Source organism: Neolamprologus brichardi, unplaced genomic scaffold (genome assembly GCF_056152115.1).
Source record: "Neolamprologus brichardi isolate AB-2024 unplaced genomic scaffold, ASM5615211v1 NODE_ptg000031l+_length_7269946_cov_1, whole genome shotgun sequence".
In the NCBI taxonomy this organism is placed as follows: Eukaryota; Metazoa; Chordata; class Actinopteri; order Cichliformes; family Cichlidae; genus Neolamprologus; species Neolamprologus brichardi.
The window spans coordinates 4,980,274-4,998,750 of NW_028270136.1; the positions used below are offsets into that span (position 1 = coordinate 4,980,274).

The 18,477-nt window shown below is 43.5% G+C and overlaps 1 protein-coding gene across 1 annotated transcript; it reads right to left on the bottom strand.

Annotated features, from left to right (window-relative positions):
- Positions 1-603: 603 nt before the first annotated feature.
- On the bottom strand, positions 604-18,025 carry gspt1l (G1 to S phase transition 1, like). The gene is made up of 14 exons (XM_087837239.1): positions 17,557-18,025; positions 16,703-16,747; positions 9,128-9,370; positions 8,854-8,887; positions 8,692-8,769; positions 8,372-8,552; positions 7,115-7,269; positions 6,624-6,764; positions 6,438-6,531; positions 4,743-4,823; positions 4,333-4,506; positions 4,026-4,115; positions 2,512-2,680; positions 604-1,257 (listed from the first exon to the last, which is right to left on the bottom strand). Exons 1-14 carry the CDS (start codon positions 17,747-17,749, stop codon positions 1,205-1,207), a joined length of 1,731 nt encoding a protein of 576 aa, XP_087693365.1. The 5' UTR covers positions 17,750-18,025; the 3' UTR covers positions 604-1,204.
- Positions 18,026-18,477: the final 452 nt, after the last annotated feature.

The following is an 18,477-nucleotide window of genomic DNA, read 5'->3' on the forward strand; positions in this document are numbered from 1 at the left end:
AGACATCGTGAACGCTTCCTGACCATCCAGTGAAACTGTTGGGAAGACAACGTTGGAGAAACGTGAACATTTTATTTGTTCTGTATAATCTGCAGATTCTGACAGAAATCTGCAGCTATCCTTTGAAGCAGCGCTCCTCTAAAACAGCAATAAGGATCATTATTAGGTTATCTACATTATTATGTAAATAACAAAATAACTTAAAGCAAAAATTGGGAAACGTAAAATCCGAAGTCTTTATATTAAGGTCCATCAGTCAAACATACTGTTGCTCTGGGTCAAAACAGAGCGCTTTGTGTGTGACGTCTTCTTTTGCGCATGCGGGCGCTTTGAGCGTTCACACTAGAGCGCGTTTGCTGTCACATTTTATTTGTAGTGTGAACGAGCAGACAAAAAAATCGCATTTGATCAAAAAATCTGAATTGAGCATCAAGACCTGCAGAGTGAACGTAGCCTTAGTTTGGTCCACAGGAGTCGATTTGTGTTGCACGTTGCAGTAATTAATAAAATAAAATCTTTCTATATACAGTTTCAGTCAAGCAATAGCAAAGATGCTGAACACACAATCCACTGTGGCATGAACTGAACACCTGACAAACAAGCTTAGTTTTCCCCAATTTATGGTTTTATTGTCATACTTGTTTGCGTTGATAACATTTGAACACGCTCAAGCACACTGCCAGAACGCCACATGAGAAACCAAAAACTGGGTAAGAGCAGAGGGAAACATGTACACCCAAGATCAACATTTGGTCTCAACTGTTTAGTTCTTTCAATTTCCTTTGCAAGTTACTGTGGAATCATTTTACACTCCGAGCAGAATCCTGGTCCACATCTGTTCTCAGATATCAATTCTGCCATTTGTCATTTATGCAAACAAGAAAAAGTGGAGGGGAAAAAAAAATCATGTATGATAAGCAGACCAGAGTAAGGAGGTGGGGGAGGTGGAGGGAGGGCTAACCCAGAATGGCATAGCTGAGCTCTCAATATGAGAAAGCCGACTCGTGTGGACATCATCTTGGTTTGTCATTTGCTTAAAAACATGTTTCTTTTTCACATGAGTTTATTTTTCTGAAGCTGATCTTCAGCACGCAGAGAGGGGGCGTGCAGGGAGGCGCTGTCACCACTGATAACAGTGTGGGCGGGTTAAGACCAAGCTCCGCCTGCTCCTCCTCACTCAGACTCTTAGACTCGCCGTCAATCTTCAGTCCCGCTCAGCCACCAGCTTCAGCACTTTCCCGATCGCGATGGTCTTCCCTGGAACACCAACAAAGAAGACACTCTGAACCAATCTGAGTCCTAACACGGCTCTGCTATTGCAGTTCTGCCTCATTAATGTAGGATATGAGTTCCATATACATGCAAGTCCTGCTGTGAGTGACATTGAGGCAAGCAGAAATCTAACGTGGCTGCCTCATGCACAGGTGTGACTGCGAGGACAGATGCTCTGCACATCTGTACACCTGTGTACTGCGCTGCAAGTCGAAGAGTAAAAACGAGCATGACTGTTGATGAGTCTTTAAACCAGCTGCTTACAACAGAGCCTTTTATGAATGAGCTGCATCACCGAACCCGCACCCTGAAGTGGGACACCGATTTCTCCTCGCTGGACCGAGCAGTGAATCCGATGGCACAGCTGATGTCTGCACGATGCAATCAGCAATAAAATAGTGGTTTTCTGTGCACATCCAACCAGTTTACCACATAGCTGCTTGTCACTTGCACATCACACCAGTTTCTCTCTGAAGCATGAGCAGGAACATCCACCAGCCTGTCTGCAGATGTGAGGGGGAAAAAAAGTCTCTGAAACGTATTTTGCACATATCAATTTAGTTTTCCTGCAGACGTATCAGGGAATGCCAGGACTCCCAATCACTTATGTTTGTGATGCAGCTGTTATGTTGGAAAGTGTTTTATTGCATAACAGAGTGCCGATTACATGTTGCAGACATGAACCGATTGTGCCAGTGTACCCAACCCAATGAGGACAAACCAGCGTGCCCGACTCCAGCTCATCTGTTTGGTGATGACGTCGCCATAAAAGGTCTTTCAGACAGTGGTTGAACTGAAGAGCTGCTTAAGGCCTAGTTTAAACGTTCTTTGTCTTAATCGCACAGACTCTACAGCCCAGAGAGCGAGCTGAGACTAAAGTCAAAGGTTTCGATTAACAAACAAAGCTCTCTCTGCCTACACAGATCACCTGTGTTCAAAGTTTGACTTAAAAACAGACTAACAGATTCCTTTCTTTAATGTTTTAAACGACAGTGTTCTGCTGTATGGTTCTACTGAGATCATATACTGAGTTGTATCTGAAGGCCAGCCGTGCAGTAACAGCAGCACAGTTTGTGTTGTGTTTGTATCAGCTGGAATCTGATCTGCTGTTAGCTTCTTAAAACACTGTTGAACTGCATCTACTGGGACATTGTTCAGTTACAACTGTAGACCATTCAATCATTAAACTTTGATCTGGTCACAAACTACATTATCAGACAGATATATATGCACACACACCTTCGTCCCGTAAGGTGAACCGTCCCATCTGAGGGAAGTCTTTAAACGTCTCGAGGCAGATGGTCCCTGCTGTGCGCAGACGGGCGATGCACACTTGGTCCTGTTTCACAAACCGTGGTCGTGTCTTGCTCTTCTCTCCTGTCTTCTTGTCTACCAGACAGATTAAGGCCTGCACCCAAGCAGCAAATGGATTTTTAGCACTTAAACCAAATGTATAACATCTCGACAGATTAAGATAAGTCCAAAGGTCTTGAGCCACCACTCATTTGGATTTTGCTGGGATAAAGAGAAACGGTTGCAAACACTGCAGAATTTCAGTGAATATTTGGTGTGAGCACGTTTATTCTTCAGCACTCTGAGGCAGCTCTGTCATTTCTTATCTTCAAGAATAGTTTCCCAGACTTTTTGAAGGACATTCAAAGCTCTTCTTTGGACGTTTCTGCCTTTTTCCCTGTCCTCTGTCAAGATGATCCCACACTTCCTCTGGGAAGGCCAGTCCATAACCGATGGTTTTCCACTGTGTGTTTTGGCTTAATTATGCTTTTGCTGCACTGGCAGTGTGTCTGGGATCACTGGAGAAGCTGCTGCCAATCTGAAGGTACTTTTTTCAATTCCAATAACTTTGATCAGATCTCCAGAGCAGCTCAAACCAACATCACTGCTGTACCTCTCTCCTGAACTGACAACAGTTTGGGTTCAGCATTTCATCATTGGCAGTTTTTTTGTTTTTACAACAAGTTCTCAGCTAACAGCTGTTTGGGGATCACCTTGTTAGCCTAACCGTGCTGTCTTTGGCCTTCTTCATAATCAAACAGATTATGTTGGCTTTTTTAAAGAAGCTAGTAAGAAAAGCCCCTTTTCCATGAGTACCTGCTCAGATCACTCGCCTTTACCTGACTCAGACTGACAGCTTTTCCTGTTACAATCGAGTACCACCTAATGTGTTGTCGTTATAGCAACACGGCGGTCTGTGGCCTTTGTCACACTTGAGGACGACGGTGTTATTGTTTGTAGCCAGTTCTCTTGCTGCCTGGTTTAAAGAATAAAAAAATGGCGGTTTGGATTTTCGTGAACGAGATGCTTTCATGGCTTGTGAGCGGTCAGTGACGCCACCGACCAGCCAATTGGTGGCGTGCAGTCTGACAACATCGCATGTTAGTACCTGTTTGGATCAACTGGAACTCAAACAGGTACAACTGGAAAAATCCTGAAATCGATCCGAGCAGGTGCTAATGAAAAAGGCCCAAATTGGTTCCTTGTTGCCTGTTTTGTGAGGACAACACTGGTGTTTGTGTTGATCCAGAATCTTTGTTATGCTCGAATGATTCAGTCAGAAAAACAGATCCTGTGAAAACAGTCAGGTCTTTACACGGAGTGAAAAAGCAGCCAATGTCCAAAACTTTGAAAGACGCTCCGTCAGCCTGCAGAGCTGCTGATCCAACCATATTTTAAATATAAAGAAACGAGTCGGGGCTCAAGACCATCGAGAAAGTTAATGTGGCGTCAGGTTTTACCGTAATTTGCACTTCTTCAATGCAGGTGTGAATGTGAAGCACTGCATTGTAACCTGGACAGATGATGGATTTGTGTTCAATGATGACAATCTGCAGAGGAGAGAGTTTGATCAGGATGAGGCTGCACATGCAACACTTTCTGTTAACATCAACAACTGTCTTGTGGCATCAAGCCTGAGATTCACAGCGGACCACGTGAACAGCTGCTGTGCATGTCGATGCATGCTCAATCATCGTGGACGCAGCGTTTTGCTGTGAATGTGTCGATGGGCGCTGTAATACCAGCAGAGCGTCCACGTGCACTAACCTGCGCGTCGAACGTGCGCCCCGAGTGGCACAGGTTCTCGGCATTGCACAGAATGAAGCCCGGTAGGATCTCCTCCTCTTCTATGCCTTTCAGTCGCAGCTTGAGATTTTCACCTGGCCCTGCGTCGTCCGTCTCCACGTCGTCAGAGAGCAGACTCAACACCTCCACCACATGCTGCACATATAGAGAGAACAGAGACGTGTATCCACAGTCCCCACACCGAAACAGGCAACACTGGCAAGGACCTACGTGGGCCATCACTAGTTTGTTTTCCTTAAGAACTCTATACCAGTTAGTTTCATCTGCATCTGAATACATGCTTCTGATTATCATTTCAACTACAGGCAAACAGCCAGTGAGCAGCAGCAATAAGCTCACCTGGCTCCGGCGTATGGAAGAAGAGCTCTTACCCTGTTTGGCATCATGACCAGCTGCTGTGCTTTACTGATGGAGCCAGACTCCAGTTTGCCCAGGATCACAGTGCCCATGTCCTGATGGAGACAGAGAGTGTTACAGAGCAGCTGAGAGAGAATCTGCATCTATCAGTCTGACCAAGTCTCCACTTCCACTGCAGGACATCATGTCCAAGTTCAATGTGGCAGCAAACGATTAGAAAGAGCGGCTGTGACGAGAGGCGGACACTCACTCGCCGTGAGAGCATCAGACTATCATATGCCACACCCACTGGGACGATCTGGAGGCTGGTTAACCCTTTAAAACCGGTCAGAGCAGCACGCTCTGTTTTGTGTAACTATTTTTAAATCCTTGTAGCTCTGCAACCACGTGAGCTAGCGCAATAATTGTTTTTGCATATGAAACCGGAGGAGTTGTACTTACATCTTATGCCATCAGCTTGTCCTCGGTCACAGTTTCCTTCCACATATAACTTTGCAAAAACTGCATAAAAAGCACTTGCAGCAACAAAAACATAATATTCCAGAAACACGCTTTGCTGATCCGATCAGCTGTTCATAACACTTCCTACGTTGGATTAGACGTCAGCGCGATCTATCGCATGTCCGCCATGACCTGCCCGAAACCGGAATGGACGTCATTTTCGCGGAAATGTAGTTTTTTTTACCATCAGGGCCTCATGAGCCTATACTGGTGTTTTTAAAAGTTATCTTTGACTTTATGACTTTCTGTGTGGTTTCTGGGATGCTTAGGACTCATATTGCACTGCTGGAAATAGTTTATTTTGATGCATATGCTGCTTTTTTGCAAATTTGCATTATAATATTTATTTTCGTTTTTCCTGCAGTTTATAAAAATTGGTGTATTTCAAAAATAAAACTATGAAGACACTCAAAATAAATTTCCTGTGGTGGGAAACTATTTTGTGCAACTTTTTTGTATTTACAGTTTTGAGGGATAAGCCTCTTAAATTTCTCTAACTAGAAATATATGTTAAAAAAACAAAAACGATTTTCAATGTTTTGTAGTTTATTGCACTTTTTTGCAATTTATGTAATTACTATGCACTTAATGCAGACATATTATTAAAATTTAGGCTGTAATGGTTGTATTGATGTATAGCAACTTGAAATGCTCCCAAAAATGGCTCCACAGCATGTAAACATATAATATAAGCTCTGGCGAACTTGGTTCTATGGTAGGTCTTAAAGGGTTAATCTCAGTGTGGACTCCATCAGACATTCATGTTTTAATGTGTCTGTCAGCAAATGTCCAGGAAAGCTCAGGGGTGCAGCGCATATGTGCCTGTCAGACTTCATGCACAGAGACTTGGAAGAAGCACGCTCCTTCAACTCTGTACAGAGCAGAGACGGCTAAGAGGAAGTGCTCCGATTCAGAGTCAATCTTTAACCAGCTAATCAGTAACTGTTCTGATTTTAGGTTTCTGGTTTGGATACACTGCATGACATCGTGCTGCAGGGGCTCACAACGCACCGTCTCATAGCCCCGTCTGTGTCACGTAGAACATGTAGTTTGCATCAACGCACAAACGTAAAAACGTTCCCCGTTTGCTTTGTTAACCTTTGTCAAAAGCTCCGCCCTTTCGTAGAATTAACCAGTTTTCTTGGTTAAATCGAATCACGCTAAACTGTAATGCAGCTTTTAGATGTGCAAATGAGAAAGACCCTTACCTTGTACTTGTCTACGATCGGCAATCTTACAGGACCATCACTTGATCTGTTAAAATTTGGCAAACTGTCCAAGTGTGGAATAAAAGGTAGACCTCTGCAATAAAAACAAAAACGATTGCTCGTGTTTAACGTGTTTGCCTGATCGCTGCAGTCGCCACAGCTGCAGAGGAACAAAGCGATACTTACGTGTACCACGAGCACATGTTGGCGGGCTCCTTCAGGTTGGCTCCCGTCAGCCCGGAGCACGGCATGAAGTGGACGTCTTTCTTTGGATTGAAGCCCACTTTCTTCAAAAATGGCACCAGTTTCTCCTTACACTCTTCGTACCTGCGGGTTCAGACAGGGGGGTGTCAACCTCTTCAACAAAGTGACCACCACATGCATCAGCAGTGGGTGGAGCACAATGTGGCATGTGCAGCACCAGTGAGGTCAAACGCTGACAGGATGACTCAGTCTCCACAATAAACAAGTTTTATTTCAAAGTCCTGTTGAAGTAAAAGTGAAACAGCACGTAGAGGCCAGCAGAACAGAGAATTCCCAGTAATCGCTGGGACGACTCAGGACAGAGTTAAACACTACATTACTATTGTTATTAATAAAAGTAAACCCACTAATGATCTCATTACAGATTAAAGACATGTGTATGTATACATGCAGACTTTAGCTGCTGTCCAGACCTGTCCAGGCTCCAGTTGACGGTAGGATCATCCATTTTATTCACCAGAACTATCAGGTGCTTGACTCCGGCTGTTTTGGCCAACATGGCGTGCTCCCGTGTCTGTCCACCTTTCTCAAAGCCGGTTTCAAATTCACCTTTCCTGGCAGAGATCACCTGTGGGACAAAACACTCACTCACTTTGTGCCACAGCCTGGTGTAACGTCATTAAACACAAATACATTAACAACAATAAAGACGTCAGAGCTATCCCAGCTGTCACATGGTAAGGACGGTACACACTGAGCAGGGTTATGAACATGAATAATTCTGAGCACTGACATTTTTATACTTTTAACTTTGTCAAAGTTTAAAAGGATTCAGTAACTAGTGTAGTTTTTCAATCCTGTCATACTTTGGAGCACTGGGAGGGAAAGTATGTTAAGCACAGATACTCGAGTGTGTACGAACAACTATGGTCACAAATGTTTTTGAGAGGTTGGTTATACTGAATAAAGATGGAACCAAACTCTTCACCTGAGGCAAAAACACAGGCAGGGTGTGAAGGCGTTGCAGTTAGAGTTAGCTGATGATGTGCAACCAGGAGCAAACAAACAACTCAAGCAAGCATCGCCAGCTGCTGCCTGACAGGAAGAGCCCACCATGAAAACAGGACAGCTGGCTAAAAATCTCAGGCAGAAAAGTTTCCAGCTTCATTACGTGATAACACCTCGACTTCTAATGAGTTACAATGTGACTTCCTTTAGTTATTGTTAAACTGACATGTTACGCAGTTGTGTTACACTTTTACTCCAAATTCTCAGAAAACATCTGAACTATGTTGTGTTTTAGTCGACTCACACTTTGAATGTAGTATCAGCAGGGTGGCTGATGACACTTCACTTACTAATATATACTGCCTGCAAACAGCAGCATTTATAAAACTGACGTCGTCATCACTGTGGTATCATTTGTATCTCAGCTATTCTATTAACCCTTGTTACACACACACACACACACTCCTTGTGCCTATGGTACGACAACTTTTCTCCGTGCCCCTGGTACACTGCGCAGAAACACCTTGCCACACACACACTCTAAACCAACAGCTCTGCAGCAGACTTACACGCTGACTTCCAGTTTAGTGTTAAGCTGCACTGACACACACTCAAGCGTCTGCACTTGATTTCAAAGGTAAACTACAGGGAGTTCATTACAATTGTACTTTCTGGTGTGTTTCTCGGGGTAAGTTACATTTTGACTCGTTTCCTGGACTCACCAGCACAGCCAGGTCTGCTTGTGATGCGCCTCCGATCATATTGGGCACAAAGCTCTTGTGACCCGGAGCATCTAAGATGGTAAAGTGCTTCTTGTCTGTCTCAAAGTATGCTCGGCCAACCTCCACCGTCTTGCCTTTGTCCCTCTCCTCCTGGTTGGTGTCCAAAGCCCAAGACAGGTACCTGAAGATAGTTTCAACAAATAAATAAAAACAACCTGAGACAAAGTGCTACTGTGTTCGCGGTCACTCAGCAAGTCAGTTTCTACGATGTGCTCGACACACAGCACCACCATGTTGATGCAGACTCAGCAGACACTCACCAGGTTTCCCGGTTCTTTTCCTTGGCTTCTCTTTCATATTTCTCTAAGGTCCTCTTGTCTACCATGCCAGTCAGATACCTGTGGTGCATGAGAGGAACATGTCAAAGGCCCGATGTGATGAAGCAACTTTACTCACCTAAAGAAAAAGAGACTACTACTCACATGATTTGTCCTCCAATGGTCGACTTGCCAGCATCTGGAAAAGCAACACATATCAATCAGCTAACCTGCACCTTCCATGTAATAAACCCATTTTTACCTGATGTGCGTACGAACCTAAGTGTGCGATTCAGTTTGTAAATAACAACCAGAGCTCGAGCCCTAACACACCAGTGAAAACAGACAAACTAAATGTTCGGACACAAATCTGAAACCCGTCGTTGTTGTGTGTGCCGTCACACTCAACTCAAAACAGCAAACGAGACTTTCCACTAACCTACATGTCCAATGAACACCACATTGATGTGCTCCTTTTTGGGGGCATCCGGCTGTGTGGGTGGAGCCTTGGGCACGAGCACCTCCTCTTCCTCCTCCATCATCTCTGGAGCGCTCTCGTCTGGCACTTCTGGCCCCCGGTCCACGCACACGCCGCCTCCTGGCTCTTCCTCGCTGGGTTCTACGTCTTTCTGGTCCCATGGCTCCTCTGCGGTCATTTCTGCATCACCGTTCTCCACGGGCGCTGCACGCACAAACAAAGCACATCATTTTTATGCTCATTTAAAAAAATGATGACAAAGAGCATTTCTCACTTTCACCACCATTACTTTCTCTGCCTTGTGCCACTCAAAGGCTCTCTGAATGCATTTGCACAAGAAGTCAAAGTTGTTTATGTAGCACATTTAAACAGCAACTGTTGACCAAAGCAACGCTGTCCTTTTAAGATAATCAAAAGAGATAAAAACAAAAAGCATAAAACGAGAAGGTTTGAGTAAGAAATCAGACAGAAGTACAAACTCATCCATTCACTTAACAGCCGAGGAATAAAAGAGGGTTTTCAGACAGGTTGTCTGATGTTGGGGAGGACCTGATGTGACGGGCAGTTTGTTCCACAATCAAAGGCCTGATCTCTGTGCTTTAACCTGGACCTCAGACAGCCAGGAGCGTTTCATCTGCAGACCTCAGTCATGTTGCAGGAGTGCATCAATTTAAAAGATCAGAAAGGTGTGAGGGTGCTAACCCGTGCAGCGGCTTAAAGAGCATGTTTACTGTAAGCTGCAGTCATCACTGTGTTGTTGCCAAAGTAAAAGAGAAGAAGCCACACTGTGAGATGTTAGCTAGAAGTTTCATCTCCTCGTGTACTGTATGACAGAGAAGTGCTAACAAGGTGTCCAACGTACAATCGTTTGTACTCATACGCTGAATAACCTGCCCGGCCGACCTCAGCTGGAAACTCTTCTTAAAGCTAAGAATAAAATAAAATTGAAAAATGGAGTTTGTGTTCATATTTGTGTTCCTCACAGAAATACAGACCTGCTATGGGCTCAAAATGTGGTCATAAATATTTTGTACTTGTAAATCGGTTTTGTACTTGTAAATCAGGATTTGTGCGTGCGTAAAAAAGATTTGTGTGTGCGTAAAAAAGATTTGTGCGTGCGTAAAAAAGATTTGTGTGTGGACTCAGCCAAAAAAACCCTGCAAGTTACAAGTAAGAAATTTGACCCTATTTTTCTTCCTTTCATCTGATTGGTCAATGTCATGTCAATCACAAATGTAACAATCCAATCAGAGAACAGATGGGTTTGGCTGTCGGAGGGGAGCTTTTTTTGAACTGCAAGTCTTTGAAGGGAATAAATGCTCTTTTACATGCCAACCCAGCGTTTTCCTTCATCACCACGAAGGAAAACAGTCTGTGGTCGTCCGAGTTTGGTGATTTTTGTGTCACAGGTCTACGTGTTTAATACAGGGACTTCCACAGCCTTTTCAACAGCGCTGCGGACCGCGGGGTGGGGGCAGGCAGTGTTTTGGAAATGACAGTCTTCATTACAAAGCTTTCTTCGTTATGAATTAGCATAGATGTTTTTATTGAACATTTGAAGAACTAGCAAAAAAACCAGAAACTCTTGTAGAGGACATAAAGTCAGAGATAGAAAAGACAAGGAGCAGGTGCATCTAGTGCAGGTAGAGCTGCTGCAAAAACCCACAGAGCTCAGCAGCCAGCAACAAATTCTGGATCCTTTGCTTTTAGTTAGCAGTTAGTATTAGCAGCACATCCTGCGTCTGATGTGAAAGGACCTTTATGCTGCGCACTGTGACTCACAGCAATGGTCCCGGGTCAGCCCTGACTTTGTGTTAAACTAATCCTAAAGTAATAATGTATTTCTAACCACTGATATACCACAACTTTATCCTTTCAACAGCAACTGAAAGTTAGGGGACCTAGCTGCTATCGGATATTTATATAGAGATCCTCCAGCTCCAACCTGTATTACCCTTCAAGGACCTGCAGTTCAAAAAAGCTCCCCTCCGACAGCCAAACCCATCTGTTCTCTGGTTGGATTGTTACATTTGTGATTGACATGACATTGACCAATCAGATGAAAGGAAGAAAAATAGGGTCAAAATTCGTACTTGTAACTTGCAGGGTTTTTTTGGCTAAGTCCACACACAAATCTTTTTTACGCACACATACAAATCCTGATTTACAAGTACAAAATATTTATGACCACATTTTGAGCCCATAACCTGCTATTAACATGTCAAACATACCAATCACCATTTCTAGGACTGGTTCATAGTTCACTACATCTGTCACCTCACTATCTTAATAATGACTTTAATCAACTCACAAGAGCTGACCCAGTTCTTTTTATTGCAATAAAGCAGCTAGGATGGCTCTGCAGGGCTTCACAGACTAACGTCCTGCAGACAGCAGTGTCTGTGGGAGATGTTCACGTCTGGCTTTAAGCTACGTGTGTGGACAGCACGGTGAGCCGTGATCACAGGCAGGGATTTCTGAAGACGTGCCCATTTTTAATGCAGTGCTGCCCGAAGCTACGTCCCTGCACACAAAGATCGAACCTTCTAATGATCTTATCAACTATGTCGATTCAAGTTTCACATTTTATGCTGAGGAAAATTGTGAAATTGCTCCACAGTTTGTTCCTCCGAGTGTTTCTTATGAGTAACACTTTTCCAGCTTCTTGTTGCCCTTACCCTTCTTCTTGAAATGTGCTGCTGCCATCAAATTCAACATGAGCTTATTTGTTTTTTCATGAAACAAAAATAGCTCAGTTTAGATATTTCATGTTTTCTATGTTTTACTGTGAATGATATTTGAATATGAGATTGTCAGATCAACTATTTTCCTTGAAAACACACACACACACACACACACACACACACACACACACACACACAAGATTTTTGGAACTGAAGTTGTAGAAACCTTGTTTACAACACCAGCATGCCTACCATGTGTCCTTCCTTTATTCTCAGCGACCTTCAGGTGTGTGCAGACACAAACACGAGCTGTGTTTGACCATGATGAAGGCGAGCCACAAGCCTCGGTTACAATTTCCACGTCTTGTGATGCAAATTTCAGAACTGTGAGGGTCTGTGTCTGCACGGCTGCCTAATACTTAGTCCTTTACAGACACCAGGTGAGCCAACAGCAAGTATTCATTCCTGTTATATCTCTGAACTCATTTAAACGACTAGTTACAAGATTTAGCACAGGTGTCAGCACTCTGAATAAATACAGTGTAATGGGAGATGTTCACGTCTCCAGAACATCTGAGTACAACCAATGGATCTAAATAAACAGAAAAATCTTTGCACCAAACACTGCAGATTTCTGTGTGCCCTCACTCACTGCCCCATGTGTACAGTCAACAAGCACCATGACTTCAAGATTCACTGTACTGTGTGTGGACAGTACGGTGTAGGCGAGTCCTAACCACCATGTTTATGTGCAGGTCAATTGTCGACAGGCTGGAAAGTGGGCCCGAACAAGGCAGCGATAAAAAAGATAATTAACAAAGACGGGGAAATAAAATAAAATCAATCAAGGTGGAACAGTGGTCTGCATCACTGCCTCACAGCAAGAAAGTTCTGGGTTTGAGTCCACCACCTGGTTAGGGCCACTCTGTGTGGATGTTCTCCCTGTGTATGTGGGTCCTCTCCGGCTGCTTCCCATAGTCCAAAGTAGGGCTGGGCCATATTATACTGTTCACGGTAACACCGGTACAATGTTGGGCAACGATAAGAAAATAAAATATCACGATAGAACATGGGTAAAACGCACATGCGCAGTGCCTGTTTTCATACGCACATGGCCGAAAAAGCATGGCAGCGACTGAGAACAAGAAGGGGGAAAGCGGATCGTTGAGTGAAACGGATGAACCAGAATTCGTTTGTAAAAATGCTGTAATAAAACGATCAGCGTTGCTGCTTTACCAGGTGTAACAATTACGTTTAACATCCAGACATCCATGAAAACAGAATTTATTACATTTAACAGAGATAGAAGTTAGCAGGAAGTTAGCTCGCTAGCTTCCACCTAAGCATGATATAGCGTGTTCTGACTGAGAGATTTGTGAAACATTCAAACGTACAGCTCTGCTATCACTTCAACATAAATGAAGACAGGAAACTAAACAGCAGTGACGTTTGTAGGTTTACTGAAGTTGGGCTAGCTGCTATATAATGATGTGCTACGTGATCGCTAGCGACACAGCTATGTTAGCATAAACAGTGAAGCTGGAGGATGAACGCTAACACTTTTCCCCCCCGATAAAAGTTAACGTGAAGGTTCCTGATGGTTAGAGACAAATGCAGTCGCATGGCAGGATGCTGTAAACGGACCAAACTTCAGTCAGGAGAACAACTGAGATAATCCATCCACAATACGAGGTTAGTCATTAATATACTGCAACAACATGGGAATACAGCAGCTGTGATAGAATACAGCATTAATGAATCAATGGTACAGAAGTGGAGGAAGCAAGAAGAATGAGTTGAATAGTTTGATTTATCTGACTGCTTTGTTTCGCTTAATGCTCCTTATAATCCCGTGCAGCTTATGGTCCGAAAAATACATATGACTTTTTTTATTTGGCACACTGCAGTTTAATGTAGCAAAGCTCCTCTTTTTAACTTCAGTGGATATTATACATGGTTATACTCAGGATATGTCAGCACATTTCTGCTGGAAATGCCTTTTGGTTAAACTTTCAGCAAGGAATTTGCATTTGCACTGTTAAATGTTTATATAGCTTTAATGCACATAAAAACAGCTGCTTGTTTAAGTAAAATAAATGGACGGGTTCTTTGTGCTAGTAAAGATGTGGAGTTGTATTTTGTCTTGCATCAATTATATCGTCAGTTATATCATTACTGCAAATTTTGAAATATATATTGTGACAAATATTTTTGGCCACATCGTCCTGTTCTAGTCCAAAGACATGCAGTTAGTGGGGTTAAGTTAACTGGTGATTCTAAATTGGCCCCAAGTCTGAATGTGAGTATGAATGACCTGTTCAGGGTGAACCTGTGTCTTGCACCATAAGCGCTTAAATGGGCTCCAGAGTGGAAGAAAACACCTACAACATAAAAGATGGACTGCAAAGCCACGTGTAGGCTCACATGCAAGACCACACAGAATGGGATGATGTTCCCTTACAGATATAAATAAATAAATTAATTAATTAAAATAAATAAAATACAACCCCCCCCCAAAAAAATAAAAAATCATTTCCAGTGACCCCCTATCAGCAAGCACTTTGGCGACAGTGGGAAGGAAAAACTCCCTTTTAACAGGAAGAAACCTCCAGCAGAACCAGGCTCAGGGAGGGGCGGGGCCATCTGCTGCAATCGGTTGGGCTGAGAGAAGGAAGACAGGATAAAAGACACTGGAAGAGTCTGAGATTAATTTGAATTAATGATTAAATGCATAGGTATATAAACACAGTGAGCAAAAAAGGTGATTGAAGAAGATACACTGAGTGCATCATGGGAAACCCCAGCAGCCTAATCCCGTTGCAGCGCAACTAAGGGAGCATTCAGGGTCACCTCATCTATATATGGTTTATCAAAAACATACTTTGTCAATCTACAAGCCAAATGATGTTACTGGAGGATTGGGCCGAAACACACTGTAGCAGATGCATGAAGCAAACACTGCTGCGAGGTGAAGGAGAGGAAACCAACTGTTCTAACTGTGTGAATCAATCTCTGTGTGAGATTGATTCAGCATCAATGTCACTGTCAATATTGTACTGATACACAAGTGTGTGTGTATGGTGTAACAATACATGTATCGATATTGAACTGTTCGATACAGTGCTTTCGGTTCGGTACACATATGTATCGAACAATACAACATTTTACATTTATTTTATCAACTTTCCTTCTGACGATGCTGTCTGTGTTGAGCGCTCAGTGGATCTGCGCTCGACTACTCCGCCTAGGCTGCACTGTCGAGCGCAGATCCACTGAGCGCAGGGCAAGCTAGCGAGACAGAAGTTAAGCTCTCCTTGCAACATGGCAAATTGAACCTCCCCCACCCTCATTCAGATCTGGCGTTTGGAACTATTTTGGTCTTCGTGTGAAGTATGACCCTGAAGGTAAGTGCGTCATGGACTAAAGTAAAACAGTATGTTGGATGTGCCACGCAATGCTCAATTACATTTGTGGGAACTAGTGCGTTAGCGCAGTTAGCTCGTTAACGTGTTGACGCCGCCCAGCCCCACACACGGGGCGATCCGCGGTAGCTCGTTAACGGAGATTTGTCGTGTTGTGGCGTTAACGTCATTTCAGATTAACGCTGACAGCACTAGTGGGAACACAACGAATATGACTGCACATTTACTCCGACATCATCCTCGTGCAAAGACAAGTGGAAGCAGACAAAAACAACAAGCACGCATGCTACAAACTTTACCCGAGTCATTTAGACAGCCGTTAGCACATGATTCTCCTTATGGGGACCTGATATGTTTAATATGCTGCTGAGAATATAGCCCAGAAGAAGCGTATAGTAGAGCTTTTATTTTGGAAAGAGACATTTCTCTGTAATAAACTCTCTTTTCCAAAGATGAGTGATTTCTCCATCAGATAGATTTATTTTTTTTTTATTATTTGTTTCAGCAACATTAAATTTAAAAACTGTACTTTTGAGTTAAAATATATATTTATAATTTTAATAAATGACAAATTAAAAAGGCCTGACACACACATATACATATAGATGTGTGTGTAAATACAAAAAAAAAAAAAAAAAGATGGAGACACTGGAGAAGAAAAAAAAATCAGTAGAGCACAATCTATATGTCAATATGGATACGTATGGACTTTTTTTAAACAAGAATGGGACAAAGGAGGTAAATGTGACAAAAGTCTCATATGCAAGTAAGGCTCCCTGGGAATACTACAAACATGAAGATTAATCAAACAAATCTAACATTAAATTAACTTACCTGAAAAACCACAACTGGGCACACTTCGCTTGACAAAGCTACTTTTCAGTTCAGAGCAAGGTAACAAAATAACCGTATCCATCACCTACTCCATGTACAAAAACCTACACCCACACAATTTTGTGAAAAACAAGGGCTACTCTTATATGCACAAGAACCAGGGACAGTGTCAGAAACACATGCCATAAGCAGTCTCTTGTTGTTGCTTCTGCCATCAGTGGAGAGCAGCAGAGTTACAACATACAAAGAGTTGAAATGACACTGAGTAAAAAAACAAAAACACATGTTTCCTCTCTGGCGACTGACTATATTTTTCATCTTTTAGGGTTTTTATTTTTTTCTTCAATTCTCTTTGTGGTCGAGTCTGCTGACACTTCCTTTCCTGTTCAGGCCCACTTTTCAACCAATCAGCCTACAGACAGTCATCCCCAAGACTACTGACGCATCCTCAAAGGTTTCATACCCAGAGTCTGCACATATCAGGACAATAACACGGGCAGTAAGCGCTTGTATGTAACACTGTGTAGCAGTGTGTGCGCAATTTGTGTGCCACAGTGGGAAGCCAGATTCCCCACACAAACAGGCTTCATACATACCAGCATTTTCTGACATCTCCATGGTGGACATCTTTTCAACAGCAACTGAAAGAGAAACAATGGTTAAGTTTAAGGTGATCTTAATGGAGCCTGTTCCACAATCTTAAAAGAAGAGCATGTGAGTTTTAAAGCTGCAACGGGCTTAAATAGAAAACAGAACCGTCTTTGTGCCCCACAAGTAGCTCTCATTGTATCTTCAGAGGCCATCTGACGACAGAACCTGTAACAGTTTTACTGTTGTAGCTCGCATGTGTGGGGCTCAATATGGGCGGCACACCGCGGATGGATGCAGGTGGTGTATGCACGCTTTCCTGTGATCGTCTCCAGAGTGCGTCAGATCATCCACGTCACGCCACATACTCATGCTCACGCTCTTACTAATTTTTTCGCAGTGACGAGTTTAAGCTTTCCGCAAACGCTCCCGGGAAAAGTGCCAGTACGGCTCCAGTTACTGCTCAGAATGACTGATCTCTTGGTTGTACGGCGTCGCTGACGCTAAACACCGAGGTTCCCAAAACTCAAACGTGAAAGCACGCCGGCTAACGACCATGCTAGTTGGCTACCGCCGGGTGGCTAAAACAAGCTAACGCCGGTTGGGGTGGTTACTATTTAATCAGTTATGACAGTATTTAACAAGCTGCAGAACAAGAGGCGGCTAGATGTGACAAGTTGTAAAACTTACAAAGCGCAAAGCTTACCACGAGAAGGACTAATAACCCGAACAACGTGGAAAGCAGCTAGTTTATCGCGTTTCACGGAACGCGTGTCTGCAAAGTGGCTAATGAGCTAGCAGCTAGCAGCCCAGCCACTGCTAGCTCTTAGCTAACGCAACCCCGTGGTGCCCCTGTACTCACCGGCAGAGTCGACGTTTGCCGGGTGTGCTTTCAGGCCAAAAGCCGGAACAAACTCGGCGGCGTTTACATTGGGCACAAACGGCTTAGCGTTCACATTTAGCGTTGTGAATGCTGATTCAAGTTGTCCGTCGATCGTGGCCTCCACATCGTCTTCTTGTTCCCAGGAATCAGGGGCAGTGTCTCTCGGGTCCATCGTGGTTGTTGGATTTTCACCGCCGTGAGATTTGAGCTGCGCAGTTGTTGAGCCACACGAGCGTCCTCCCGAAACCCGACGACGCCGTCCGCCCTGGGAATGCTGGGGAGCGTCCCAACTCCAAGTGTGCCGTTTAATCTCCGACTCAAGTAAAACCCAGCAGCCGGTTTCTGTCTGACCAGACGCCACAGAGGATGTTCGACTCAGCACTCCCAGAGACTGTCCGCGTGAGCTAATGCGTCCCCACAACCGACCGCTACCCGCAGTGACCCCTGGGATATGAAGTCTTATTAAAAAACGAGAGCGCGTCTGCTTCGAGAGAATTTTCACACTAAGAGAACTACATTCCCCGAAAGACTACGGACAGACGGTTTACGTCAAAAAAAATTATCAGCTTCGTAGAAACCGCAGATTCGAGTCAGATTTTGTTTGGTTTTCTTGGAGTATGACTTTCTAAGACTTATTCTTTCAACTTGATTAACTCTTTAATATGAGTTATATTTCTTGTTTGCTTGAAGAAGACATTATACTCGAGTACAAAAACACGCCAATGCACCCCCCCCCCCCCCCACACACACACACACCGCTATATTCTAAAACTTAGCCACTAGTGAAATGTATAACATTGCTTGATTTTTTTAACCCTTCCAAATTCATATTAAATGTTAATGCATGTCCCAAATTCATGGTTACCTGTTAAATCTCAACAGAAGTAAGTTAAAACAAAA

Excerpts from the sequence above, each read along its gene's own strand:
- gspt1l (XM_087837239.1), bottom strand. The coding sequence starts at position 17,749 with ATGGACCCGAGAGACACTGCCCCTGATTCCTGGGAACAAGAAGACGAT. Across the intron at positions 16,748-17,556 it reads GGCAAACGTCGACTCTGCCG|TTGCTGTTGAAAAGATGTCC; the intron begins GTGAGTACAGGG and ends TTTCTCTTTCAG. Across the intron at positions 4,824-6,437 it reads CGATCGTAGACAAGTACAAG|GACATGGGCACTGTGATCCT; the intron begins GTAAGGGTCTTT and ends TGTCTCCATCAG.